General features: G+C 50.4%; 1 protein-coding gene across 4 annotated transcripts in view; it reads left to right on the plus strand.

Annotated features, from left to right (window-relative positions):
- The window catches only part of GIT1 (GIT ArfGAP 1), a 49,284-nt gene that overhangs the window by 31,999 nt on the left and 3,418 nt on the right, over positions 1–13,867 (plus strand). For all 4 annotated transcript variants that reach the window (XM_083479868.1, XM_083479869.1, XM_083479866.1 and 1 more), the window contains 10 exons: positions 873–945; positions 7,182–7,279; positions 7,754–7,865; positions 7,959–8,092; positions 8,750–8,902; positions 10,286–10,531; positions 10,797–10,850; positions 12,378–12,464; positions 12,895–12,971; positions 13,594–13,776. In XM_083479868.1, the coding sequence (XP_083335994.1) occupies positions 873–945; positions 7,182–7,279; positions 7,754–7,865; positions 7,959–8,092; positions 8,750–8,902; positions 10,286–10,531; positions 10,797–10,850; positions 12,378–12,464; positions 12,895–12,971; positions 13,594–13,776 (1,217 nt within the window). The remainder of the gene's footprint in view (positions 1–872; positions 946–7,181; positions 7,280–7,753; positions 7,866–7,958; positions 8,093–8,749; positions 8,903–10,285; positions 10,532–10,796; positions 10,851–12,377; positions 12,465–12,894; positions 12,972–13,593; positions 13,777–13,867) is intronic.

Consider the following 13,867-nt stretch of genomic DNA (forward strand, 5'->3'; position numbering starts at 1 on the left):
GTTGCAGCCGCGAGCTGCAGATTGTCGTTGGTGATTTGTGGTGTGATTGGCAGCTGCGGCAAGGGCGGCTGCGGATGGGCTGTCGCTGCGGCAATTGTGCTTGCTTTTTGCTTCCGCTGTTGGTGACCAGGCAGATGCTTATAGCAGACGCGAGCGATTGTTAGCCGGCGTGAGCGATTGCAGCCATCAGGTTAGTGATTTACTGCGTTCAAACCCACACCACACCCCAAAAAGCTCAACAACTTTGAGACATTTTCTGAAATTGGAGTCCCCCAAAATTAGGGGCGTCTTATACAAGGGGGCGTCTTATACATGGAAAAGTATGGTGCTTTAGATTTTCTTAGGAATAAAGTGTTAAGCTTCCCTAAACAGGGCTGCCTTCAGTTTATAAAGCAAGTTTCTCTCCTGCATCTCACATCTCCAAGGAACATAACAACGCAATGAAATTCAAAGCCATTGATTGCACAGTTGTTCAGAAACCCAATTAAAACTATGGAGGTTAATTAGTTCGACAAAACTGATGAACTTGATCCAGTGACCTCAGCTTTGGGGAAATCTGAGAGTCATTTACACCTCTAGCACACGCACCCACACCCTGCCCCCTTGCACTCTTGCCCCCCCCCCGGGAATCCCACCCCCACAACCTACTTGGGTAACCTCGGGATCATGGGATTACTTCCTAGTCACAAGTCTGGCTCCTGGCTGGCTGTAACCATTAAGCAACGCTTCCCTGTTTGGACCGCCCAGTTGAGACCATTCCCTTCTCTGCTCTGACACTTTCCTTCCCCAGTTACCACCTGGAACCCTGTTAATGAGCCGACTTCTTATCTCATTTCTTTCCCCTCCCACCCCAAATATCTATCTATCTATAGCTAAGCAACCGTCTCTTTGAGGAACTCGCCATGGACGTCTACGATGAAGTGGATCGCCGGGAGAATGACGCAGGTGAAGAGTTTTGGGGGTGGGGGTCTTGAAGTTGGGGTGGTCATCTAGTCTAACCCCTTGTTGAGTGAGGGTGAGGCTTTCCCCTTTCTCAGTCATATCCTCCTGGTCTTTTTTTGGGGGGGCAAGGAGATTCCAATGCTTGTAGGCTTTGCCCAGCTTGAAGACTTATGAATAAGGGGCTGATACAATCTCTCTCCCCCTTTTTAAAAATCAGTTTGTAGTTCTTCCTCTGGCCTTTAGGTGGCAATGTGCACTCAGTTGCTTGTCCTAATATCATTGGAAGAATCTGTTATTATTATTATTTGGGGGGGTGGATGGATTCGAACTCTGGCTTCATCCAGACTCCCTCCAACACCCTCTAGTTCAGGCATAGGCAAACTCTGGCCCTCCAGATGTTTTGAGACTACAATTCCCATCATCCCTGTCCACTGGTCCTGTTAGCTAGGGAAGATGGGAATTGTAGTCCCAAACATCTAGCGGGCCGGAGTTTGCCTATGCCTGCTCTAGTTCCACTGCCCAAACTTATTTCTCTGTTTCCTTTCGCCTTGTATTTTCTCCCCCCAAACTTGCTGGGCTAGAGGACCGCTTCGTTCCCTTCCAGCTCTGCAATTCTACAATTAAGCCTCTGCCCCACCTTTGGTTATGGCAGTTTCTGTTCTGAAATATGAAAGAACGTGGGTTTTTCCCCACCCCACCCCTTTTATATAAAGTATTTTAGTGGTTTACTCCAAGAAGAGACTAAAGATTATTAGTTGGGGGGGTGTCTATGCAACTTGGCTCAATTGCAAGAGCCACCTGGAATCATTTTGCTGGGCCAGGGTTCTTGTGTGTTCTGCTCATTGGCGTCCACTGTGGGGGGTGGGGTGGAAAGAGAGCTGTCTTTACCCACACACTGACAACCCATAATTCCCTGGGGTGTGAGGTGACTTATGGAGAACCTGAAGGCCTTCTTCTGCTCCTTCCTTAAGCTTGCCTGCCACCTTCTTTTGAGACAGAGGACGCTTAAAGGAAATTTTTCCTGCTGGTCTGAATGTCTTTTGCATGTGGTCGCAGGCTGCTGCCATCTTGTTCTGCACTACAGGCTACAAAAATGTCTTGTGCTGGCCCTGGGAAAAAGAGGCAGGGGTGTTTGTGGGGCAAAAAGATGCCATCGCCTTCCAATGGGGGGGGGAGTATGGTTCATTGCCCCTTCTCTACGCCCCTCTCCCTTTGCCTGCTTTTTAAACTAGTTTGGTGTTTTATTCTGGTGGGTGGTGTTCATTGTTGTTTTTAAAAAACTACTTTATTTCATTAAAGTTACATAACACTCGATTGCAAAGCAAACAAGCAAAACTAAGCAGTTTGCAAAAAAAAGGGCAAAACAAGGACCTTATTAGTTGAGCACAAGTGTTAAAAACCTACAAAAGAAAATTAAGACCAACGATAAGCTGAAAACCAGTTAAAAACAAACGTCGGCATTCTGCATTTGCCTTAACGAAAAATGTTTTTAGCAGGTGCTGGAAAAAGTACAGTGAAAGCACCTTCTTGGTGTCAAGAGGCAGGGAGTTCCAGAGGCTGGGTGCTGCCGTACTAAACGATGGATTTTTTTACAAACACAAACCGAGCATTATGTGGCCAGAGCCTCTAATTATTTAGTTCTGCTGCTGCTGGTCTGTCTTGTTTTGGTGCTGAAGTTCGTTTTAATTTGTGGGTTGTTGTAGTCAAGATTGGTGTGAGTTCTTAATGGTTGCAATTTTCAGATTTGGTCTGTGTGTGTGTAAAATGTCTGGCGTTTGGTTTTGATCTCGAGAGAGTGGGACCCAGGTGTGAGAATAAATACGGGGCAAGCTGGCTCCTTGCCGCAATTCCCGCATGCTCCACTCTTACCTCCCCTTTCCTAAGATTCAAATTCAGTGCGCACGTTTGCCGTGTGCCAGCCTGTGTATGCACCATACATACAAGACACATTTAAAGTGCATTCCCCCCCAAGTGTCCTGGGAACTGCAGTTTACCCCATGCAGGGCTATATTTCCAGCAAAGTACATTTCCCAGGACTTTTTTATTGCAATGAGTGGAGAATAAGTGCATGGTGTTTGCACAGCCCATTGAAACCTCTCCTGTGTTCTTGAATCAGGACAATGCGTGTGGCTCACTTCCTTTCTCTGCCCCCCGGTTTAGCTTTTGGGAGGAAAGTGGTCAGTGGTTTGTTTGCAGATCGCCTGGGACCTTTCCCGAACCTAGGGCTCTCCAGATGTTTCAGACAACATCAGCCTCAGGCTAACACAGCCCTTGCATCCTGACTGGGAGCCGGCCTCTTTAAAACCAAAAGTCACCTTCTCCGAAAGCTGAATTCTGCTGCTGGCGTCCGAGGTCAGAGCCTAAGAAGATCCTGGCTGCTGGATCAGACCAAAGGCTTTTAAGGTTTTTAAAGCAGAGGTTGGATGGATCCTTTAGCTGGGATCCCTGCAATGAAGGGGGGTCTGGTCCAGCCTCCCGTCTCCCACAGCTGCCACCTGGATTCCCATTGTAGGAAAACCCTCAAGCCAGGATTCGAACGCAGGATTTTGACCAGACCTCTGTCTCTCTTCCATGCTGCCCCCCCCCAAAGTGCTGCTCCTGGCATCTTTGCAAATCCGTTTTCGTCCGCTCCTCCAGCAAGAAAGGAAGAAACCACCCCGCCAGCGATTCCTTGCCCAGGCGCGGCTCGTTCATCTCCTTGGCCCGAAGCCCGAAATCTTGGCCGTGTGGCTGAGTCATCCCCAAACCCAGCCCCTTGGGAGAGCAGGGAAAGGGGGAGAGCGGCGTGGGAAGGGGGGGTGTTCGGGAAGGGGGGGGCAGGCCTGACATCTTCCAGCAGGCTAAGTCCTGCGTTGTAGCGAATCTCCCCCCTCTTTCCCCACCCACCCACCCAAAAGAGCGAGGCGGCAGAACGAAGCACTTTGGCTGGGGTTCTGTGGGAACGTGGCCACTTTCTCTCTTTCCCGGCCACCCTGAAGCGGGCCTCCCCTCCCCCCCCCCTTTCATTCCTGGCCGGCCGAATCCTTTGCAGGGATAAATCTTCCCTTTTGCTCCCTCTGCAAACTCCCAGGCCCCTTTCTAAAAGTTGCCCCAGAGTCCGGACGAAGCTGGTAAGAGGATGTTTTTCTGTGCATTTGGGGAGTGGGTAGCGGTTGGACTGTCCCTGGGCGAGGTGGGTGGGTTTTTCGTGGAGCCTGCTGAGTTTGAGGTGGGGCTTGCAAGCCCTTTTCGGGACCAGAGAACTCCCAGGCTGGATTCCTTTATTGGGGTGGGGTGGGTCACCCCCCACACCCACACCAACACCCACCCTGTCTGGGCATCAGCCAAGACTGCTCCCTTCCCTGCGACTCGGGAGTAGCCGGTTTCCTCCCTTGCAGTTTAAAAAAGATTTATGCTTCTTCCCCGAAGTTGCCTGCAAAAAGGGGATGGCTTTCAAAAAGGCCGCAGGGAGGTTGTAATCTGTACAAGTGCTGTTGTCTTTTTAGCTGTGCCCCGAGGGATCTGGGTGGCGCGAGTTGAGCTGGGGACTTGCCTGGGTTTTTTTCATGGGGGGGAGCATGGTTCGGGTGTTTGTGTTTCTGGAGAAGCGGGGGCATTGAGTGCATTTTCAGCTTTTGACGCAACTCTTATCGATGATGGTGGTGATAAAAGGGGAAAGAGGAGCAGCTGGCCTTTCCCAGCTGAAGAGTCCAGCGACGGGACATGTTTACGTGGAAGTAATTTGCCTCTGCCACCAGCGCTTGGCGTGAGATTGCCTTCCTGGTGAGCACGCTTGTCTGACTTGCAGCATCATATTTCTGGGGAAAGGCTGTGGTTCATTTGCTGACCATCTCTGCATGCAGAAGGTCCCGGGTTCAAACTCCAGCAGAACCATGAGGACTGGAACCTGACTTTAGAAGCTGGACCACAGCTTGGGAGTAAGGCTTTGTATACAGAAGGTCCCAAGTTTAATCCCTGGGCAGCAAAGGAAAGACCCCTTGCCTGGAACCCTGGAGAGCTGCTGCCAGTCAGTGTAGACAGCCCTGAGCTAAATGGACCAAATGGCCTGACTCAGTATAAGGTGGTTTCTGATGTTGCTGCTTAAACCAGCCCTTTGTTTGGAATCACGAGGACTAGAATCTTGCTCTGTTTTTAGGGGAAGAACTCAGTGGTAGAGCACTTGCTTTGCATACAGAAGGACTTGGGTTCAATTCCCATGGCATTTCTCAGAAGTGCTGGGTTTGAAACTCCGGAGGGCCTCTGCCAGTCAGTGTTGGCAATACTGAGCTAGGTCATACATGTAGCTCCTTGATTATTAGGCAGCTTCTTAGGTTCCTGTATCTTAAGGCTGTAGCTCACTGGTAGAGCACCTCTTTTACATGCAGAAGGTTAAATCCCCAATGGCATCTCCAGGCAGGGCCAGGAATATCCCCTGCCCTGAAACCCCTGGAGGGCCGCTGCCGGCCAGTGTAAGCGAGCTAGATGGACCAATGGCTCCCTGTGTTGTAGTCGTGTGTGTGCGTACGCATCCTCCTGCAACAACGACCCTGTGAGGCAGCTCATAGGACAAGGAACTGCCCTTGACAGCGTGAGTGTGTCGCTCAAGGGTACTTAAAGATACGAGTGGCAGAGATTTGTCATCTGGGCGTCTCTGAGAATTGCTAAGAATACACACCCAAAAGGCAGTGATGTTTACGGAGCAGTGGCTTGGAGATTTCAGCAAGAACTTAGAAGAGAGCCCTGCAGCTGGGTCAGACCAAAGGGGAACCCACCTCATTCTGCGTCTGTTTTGTCACAGTGGCCAGGCAGGGGCCAGATCTGCCATCACGGAGGACCTCGTATCACTTCCGGGAAAGGTCTGCTGTGTCTCTTTCAGGCCAACTGGCCCTTCCTAAGAAGGAGGGACAACAGTGCAGGAAGTGAGAGGCTGGAATAGGGCATGAAAGTTTCAGTTAGTGTAGCCCAACATGTCTTGAATCCTCTTCTTTGGGGGCATCTAGCCCTATTCTTTCCAAAATAGGGCAGACAACGGCACAGGAAGTGAGAGCCTGTAAAAGTGTGTGGAAGCATCAATTAGTGCTGCTTTCATTCCCCCCCCCCAATTTTTTTTATTCATTTTATAACACAAATAAACAACACAAACAAAAAAACAAACAATACAAACAAATTCTTGTCTTATCCTTATTTTTTCTAAACATTGTTAGGTGGGCTTCCCCAAGTCCCCTCTATCTGATTTTCATTTCACCTCATTTTTAGCAGTTTACATATATCATAATTTCTAACCATTTTTTAAATCATGCTTACTTTTACCATAAAAATCTTCACATTTTATTGCTTACAAATAATACTATTTTAAAATACCCTATCTTCTACTTCTAACCCTACGGCCTATATCCACTTCCAAAGCTATTCTAAGATTTAAATATTAACACCCCCCCCCAAATATTCCTTAAACTTCTTCCAATCTTCTTCCACCGTCTCTTCTCTCTGGTCTCGGAGTCTCCCAGTCAGTTCGGCAAGTTCCATAATGAGCGCTGCTTTCAAACTTCCTCAGGGGCACTGATAAAATACGTTGGCATCCGTCTGTCTTGAGAGACAATGGAGTGTGCTTCTGCGGGTGAAGTCAAACAGCTGTGTTTGCAGTACCTCCCTGGGGTGCCAGCCTGGGCAGGGCAGAGGGAGCCCAGATGTCAAGATGTGGTCCAAAGGAAAGCAGAGAAAGATGTTTGGCACCAGCTTGGCTGCAGGAGTTGCTGGAGGGAGGCATACAAGGGGCCACCCAACCGCCTTAGGGACTTCATTCTGAATTTGTGTAGCTTTCGCTCCTGAGCCTTTTCTCTCAAAGAGATCTCCAAGGCAGCAGAGCTTTAGGATCAGAGTTTTCCTTCTCCTAGATGGGTTACCTTCCCAGGTGGACGGGTCCCTCACTTCCCTCCACAGCACACACAGAATCCGCCTTCTGGGCCATTGGATCCACTCCATTAGATAGATAAAATAAAGAATCTTATATTTCCCATTTTGCATTATTTCCCCAGTGTCCCCGGTGCAGACATTTTGAAACACACTGGACTGAGCGTAGGGGATATTTCTGCATCTAGCCTTCCCTTCCAGCAAAAGCGTTTGGGGTCTGCCCTCCCCTTACTGGGGCGAGTCTTGAGATGATGCCACCTGGCCCCCCAAAACCTTTTCGGATGTGTCTGTGCAGGGTAGCTGGCTAACAATACCTTTCTTTCTGCCTGCCCTCCTTTCTCCCTACAAAGTCTGGCTCACGACGCAGAACCACAGCACCCTGGTGACGGAGCGCAGCGCAGTCCCCTTCCTTCCTGTGAACCCCGAATATTCTGCAACGCGCAATCAGGTAAAGCGGGTGGGACCCTACTTATTTCTGCGCGGCTGAGGCCAGCCCTCTCTGCCTACTGTGGCTCCAGGCAGTGGTTAATTCTTGGAGGGCAGTGATGGAAAGAGCTGGTGGGGGCTTCTATCCGGGTCTTGAATCCAGGGCTGGAATTCCTGGGGCTTGCCCAGATTCCAGAGAGGCAGTGGGGTGTAGTGGTTAGAGTGTTGGAATAGGACCTGCGAGAGACAAGGGTTCGAATCCCTCTCTTGGCCAAGAAGCCCAATGTGTGTGGCCTTGGGCCAGTCACCTCCTGTCAGCCCAGCCCACCTTGCCGGGTTGTTGTGAGATAAAACGGAGAGGAGGGGAACTGTCTTGTCTTTTAATGCAGAAAGTCCTAATCCTGACGCTGGGTGTTCATCACGACTCCTGGATCCGGGCTGAGCTCTGTCTCCGTTCTGGGCTGGTATGATGATTCTCTCTCTCTCTTTCTACCAGGGACGGCAGAAACTTGCCCGCTTCAATGCCCGGGAATTTGCCACCCTCATCATCGATATCTTAAGCGAGGCGAAACGTCGGCAGCAGGGCAAAAGCCTCTCCAGCCCCACAGGTTAGGGGGCAAGAGAGAGATGGGGTGCGGTGGGAACAGGGGGGCTGGAGGTCCACCCTGTCCGTTTACGGGGTTGTCACCTTCTCCCTGCAGAGATCCTCGACTCCTCCCTCCACGGGCCCAGCGACCTCGACGACCAACACGACTACGACAGCGTTGCCTCAGACGAGGACACGGACCAGGAGCCCCTCCGCAGTGCCAACGCAGGGCGCAATAACCGCGCCCGGGTAAGCCTCCCCCCTGGGAAAAAGGGGGGGAGGGAACCGTGATGTGTGGCAATCAGCAATGAGTTTCCTGAGTAACAGCTTTCATTTCCATCAAAATCAAATTCCAGAAATCTTGCCCCAACTTACATTCCCACCATAAATGATAACACGCACCAGGTTTATTGCGACCCTTCCAACGCTGGAGAATGACATTTTTGACATTTGCAAAGGAGCACGATACCATCTGTGTAGTCATTTCGAAGAATTTTCCCTAAGGAAACAGATTTTTAGGGTCACGATTCACATGTTTTGTTCCAATCCTTGGGGGGGGGGATGTGTTCCAATATCTGGTTCCTATACCTTTGTAAGGGGGGGTTAACAGATCTGTAAATTACATGAAGCAATATAGAGTACAGTTTAGAAACTAATAGGGCAAAAATTCTTCCAGCTTTGTCTGGGGTGTTGGGAGGGGGGGGGACCCCATTTCCTGGCAAAATCTGCTTGGTTTGTTGCTGTTGGCATTCCGCACTGATTTACAAGCATTCCGCAAAACATGTTGTTTTATGCCTGGAACATTTTTGTGTCCACCCCAGTAATGACCCCATCTCACTGAGTGCGCTCTCGCGCTCTCTCTCTCTCTCTCTCTCTCTCTCTCTCTCTCTCTGCTTGGAAAAAAAGAGCATGGATTCCTCGGACCTCTCAGATGGTCCCATTACGCTGCAGGAGTACCTGGAGGTCAAGAAGGCGCTGGCCGCCTCCGAAGCAAAAGTGCAGCAGCTGATGAAAGTCAACAACAGCCTGAGCGACGAACTGAGGCGGCTGCAGAGAGAGGCAGGTTGCTGCTGGGGGGTTGGGAAGGGAGCATCCTGGAAGTGGTCTGAACAGGAGCAGTGACCGCGCAGTGAAATTTGGCAACTTCACAAGGCGGACGGAAGGAAGGGTCTGGAATTGACGGCTGAGGCCAGGGGAATGGAGGATGCTGCCTTATGCTACGTCATGACTCTTGGTCCAGATAGTTCTCTGCAGTGCGATGCAGCAGCAGAAAGAGCTAATGCTATTCTGGGAATGCATCAAAAGAAGTCTAGTGTCTAGATCAGTGATGGCCAAACCTGGCCCTTCAGCTGTTTTGGGACTACAACTCCCATAATCCCTAGCTAACAGGACCAGTGGTTAGGGATGATGTGAATTGTAGTCCCAAAACAGCTGGAGGGCCAAGTTTGGCCATCACTGGTCTAGATCATGGGTAGGCAAACTAAGGCCCGGGGGGCCGGATCCGGCCCAATCACCTTCTAAATCCGGCCCGCAGACAGTCCGGGAATCAGTGTGTTTTTACATGAGTACAAATTGTCCTTTTGTTTAAAATGAATCTCTGGGTTATTTGTGGGGCCTGCCTGGTGTTTTTACATGAGGAGAATGTGTGCTTTTATTTAAAATGCATCTCTGGGTTATTTGTGGGGCATAGGAATTGGTTCATTATTTTTTTCAAAATATAGTCCGGCCCCCCCACCCACAAGGTCTGAGGGACAGTGACCCTGCTGAAAAAGTTTGCTGACCCCTGGTCTAGGTCAAGGGAAGTCATAGTCCCTCTCTATTCTGCCTTGGTCAGGCCCCACCTGGAATACTGTGTCCAGTTCTGGGCGCCACAATTTAAGAAGGATGTTGACAAGCTGGAAGGTGGGCAGAGGAGGGAGACCAGGATGATCAAGGGCCTGTAAACCAAGCCTGATGAGGAACGGTTGAGGGAGCTGGGTATGTTTAGCCTGGGAAAGAGGAGACTGAGAGGAGATATGGGAGCCATTTACAAATATCTGAAGGGCTGTCACGTGGAAGAGGGAGCAAGCTTCTTAAACTCTGACGCCCAGAACTGAACAGAGTTTTCCAGGAGGAATCTGACCAAGGCAGAATAGAGTGGGATTATTACTTCCCTTCATCTGGACACTAGACTTCTCTCGATGCAACCTAGAATGTGTTGGGGGGGAGTTTATTTTTTTAAAAAAATGTATTTTGTGTTTTTATCTTGCGTGTTTATGCTGTGGACTGCCCCGAGATCTGCGGATGATGTGTGGTATACAAATTTGATAAGTGCATAAGCTTCGCTAGCTCTGACCCAGTCCCCCAATCCTCTCCAATTGTGATTCCGCCTTCGGAGGTATGAGCTGCTTTCGGCCGGATCCAGCCCTTGACAGTCCTGTGCCCCTTCCTCTCGCGTTTCAGATCCACAAGCTGCAGGCGGAGAACATGCAGATTCGCCAGCAGGTGGGACCCATCCACCCAGCGGCAGCGCCACCCCCCAGCGAGCGCCCCGACCACAGCCACGTGGCCTCCACGGCCACGGGAGCCCACCGCCGGGACCGCCACGCCTTCTCCATGTATGAGCCGGGCACTGGAGCCCTCAAGCCCTTTGGCCAGCAGCCGATGGATGACCTGGTCACCCGCCTTTCCACTCCGTTCCACCCTGGGGTGAGTGCCAAGGAGGGGAGGGGGCATTTGTGGGTGGGTGTTAAGTGTTTGGGTGCATTTTTTCACCCGATCTCTTGTTCCGCCCGAACATGCTTTGCTTTCAACGAGAAAAAGTGGTTGGTGGGTTCCTTGCTGTGCGGAGCTGTGAGTTGAGGAGGGTGACGTCCGTAGGGTTGGGATTCTGCAACCCAACCGGTGGTGCTGCTTTTTTGGGGGTCGCAGGGTTGCCCCCCCTGCTCACCCCCTTGTTCTTCTGCCGTTCCAGGAAGTGGACGAAGAAGCCTTATATTCCATCCACAACCAGGCCAGCATCTACCGGGTGAGTGGCGCTTCCTCCAGGGGCCATTGCTAGACCTTTCAAAGCCTCGGGGTCCAATGTGATGACAACACTCTGCTAGTTTATATGTACAGATAGCTAATTTTTGCTAACCTGCCAAGGCAGGTAGGGAGGCGGTTTCATTAGCTTTGCCACAGAGCCCTATGAGCAAAGTTTTTATTTATTTACTTTGCTTTTAAGTTTTAAAAGGGGGGAGGTCTCAGGGTGAAAGATCTGGGGCTTGGCCGCCTCCCTAATGTGACCCCCCCCCGGTTGCTTTTTATGCAGTGGCGTAGCGTGGGGGGTGCAGGGAGGCCCGGCCGCACCGGGCGCAACATCTGGGGGTTAGGGTTAGGGGGCGCAAATCCACGGGTTAGGGGGCGCAAATTACTTGCCTTGCCCCGGGTGCTGACAACCCACGCTACGCCACTGTTTTTATGACAGACTTCGCCGACCTCAGACCCTCAAAAAAAGTTTGGACTGCAGCCCTCATCATAAACTCCTCGCTCACCCAGGGGCTGATGGGAGTTGTAGTCCAAAGCAGCACCAGGTTGGCGAATGTTGCCATTTTTTAAAATTTATTTTATGAAAATTATACGCTGCTTGACTCCCGGGCGGGGGGTGGAGTGGGGAGGAAAGAAACATTGAAGCGGTTTACAAAAAAAAGATAAAACGAAAAAATTATTGGTAAGAAGAATTAAATTAAAAAATTAAGGCTTTTAAAAAGTTACAATAAAAATAGACTTATTAAAACAGATTAGAACTCACACCAGTTTCTAAATATGTGGGTAGGCTTGTCTAATGTTGAAAATGTTTTCATCAGGTACCCAAAAGAGCAGATACCTGCCTGGCTATCAATTGGCAGGGAGTTCCAAAGTGTAGGCGCTGCCACACGCAAAAATGGGTTTCTGACACATGTGGAAGGAGAGTTTTGTGGGCCCTGCAACAGGGGCAGTTCCATGGGTCAAAGTGGGTCACCCAGAAGGCTTGAAAATAAAATCTCCTTGGCAAGAGAAACTGATGAACTATGCCGAGATGGCGAGACTAGCTGGGAAAATTCGGAACCGGCAGGACCAGACTTTCCTAATGGAAGAGGTTTATGATATATTTGGAAAGCAATTGTAACCAATTAACATCCCTTGTCGGGTTAAAAGACGTTTTGTAGGGAGTATTATATAAATCATTGTGAAGAGAATTCAGAATAGTTATATTTAAGATATGAATTTGTAGCAATAATTATAGTAACAAGATGCACAATTAGAAAAGACTTTAGAAAACCATCAGTCGAGGTTGAAGGGAGTCCTAGGCTGTGATAGCCAAATTTTTTGAAAAGGATGATATGCTGGGAAATGTGTGTAAAAACCAATATATCTCGCTCCTTCTGGGCTGCTACTGGGGGCCGGGGGCCGCACCCAGACAGAAGACATGAAAAGAAAATCTCCTGGGCTTCTGCCAAGTGATCCCTCTGCCCATCGCAATCCGGTCTCTCTGTGTTTGCCTAACGGCTGCCTCCTGCCCTCTCCCTTTCAGATACGGAAAGGCGGCTCCATCTCCTCAATGCCATTCCCTCAGTCTTCTCCCCTCTTGTCCTGCGCCCCGGAGAGCGGACGTCACATGGTGACTTATGACATTTCTGTTTTTGGGGTTGGGAGTTTCTGAAGCTTCCTTTTTATTCTAGATCAGACTCTTTGCCCATCTAGCTCAATGCTGTCTGCTCTGACCGGCAGCAGCTATGCCGGGTCTCAGCAGGGGGTTCTTCCTTTCCTAGCCCTGCCATCTTTTATTCAGCGATGGTGGGGATTCAACGCGGGACCTTCTGCATGCAAAATAGGGGGCTCCACCCACTCCCTGCCTGGCTGGACTCTTTGTCCACCTAGCTCAGTATTGCCTTCTCTGACCGGCAGCAGCTCTTGCAGTTCCTTTAAACTAGAGACGCCTGGGAACCCTCTGCATGCAAAGCAAGCCTCTGCTGTGGTTACACAACAGGGGTGCCTGCCGCCAGCCCCCCCTTTTAACTCTGCCCAATTTCTCTCCCCCCCCTTCCTAGACTGGAAAACTGGACCGACACGGCAGCGGCACAGACAGCGATTATGACAACACGCAGGGCGGGGATCTGCCACTCAGGTGAGGGTGAGGGCTATGCAGGGCATCCCTTGCTGGGACTTGCACAGGACTAGCTACTTGAGAAGACCTCGTGGCTCAAAAGCGACTTAAGAATTCCAGGCTGCATCCAGTGTGTTCAGTTATCCTGGGAGCAGAGCCAGTGAAATGAATACAGATGCTTAAGTCCATTCTCTGCAGTGGGCCTACTCTGAGTAGAGTTTCACTGGAAACACCCCTCCGCTGCCGGCAAGCCAAATTCTGCGTTGAGGGAAGTTCAGTTCTGCAACCTGCTAGCATTATGCGACTCTTGTGCAATCCTTGTTTTGACAAACTGGGATGTGAGGGTCATGTAAGCAGCTCAGATATCTCCCCTCTCCTTTTCAATCTTGTTCAGCAATTCTCCACACTTCTGTGGTTTTCCTCTCTCTCTCTCTCTCTCCCCTCACCCACCATAAGGACTAGGAACTTACTTTGTTCCTTTAAACAGAAATTAAGATTCTTCTGGCGCTCTCCGTCTTCCCTGCCTAGAAATAGCACCCTCCCTGGCTCTTGATGATGGCAATATCTGAGTTGGCATCAGGAGGGTAGCATCTTTCCCTGCCCCCCAAACCCACTCTGCTTCTCTCTCCCCCCCCTTTCTCAGCATGGACGGGAAGCGCTTGCTGGATCTCAGCAAGGACGATGACTTGCACCCAGAACCTGAACCACTGGAAGGCGACCTGGACCCGGGGCTGCCCAGCACGGAAGACGTCATTCTCAAGACAGAACAGGTCACAAAGAATATTCAGGAACTCCTCCGAGCTGCCCAGGAGTTCAAGCACGACAGGTCAGGATGAATCCCTCCAGGAATCCCCTGGGGAGGGCAAGATGGGGTAGGAACAGATGGGTGGCGGGCCGTGAGAAATGAAAATGAGTGT

This window comes from Podarcis liolepis (assembly GCF_965112155.1).
Source record: "Podarcis liolepis genome assembly, chromosome: 16".
In the NCBI taxonomy this organism is placed as follows: Eukaryota; Metazoa; Chordata; class Lepidosauria; order Squamata; family Lacertidae; genus Podarcis; species Podarcis liolepis.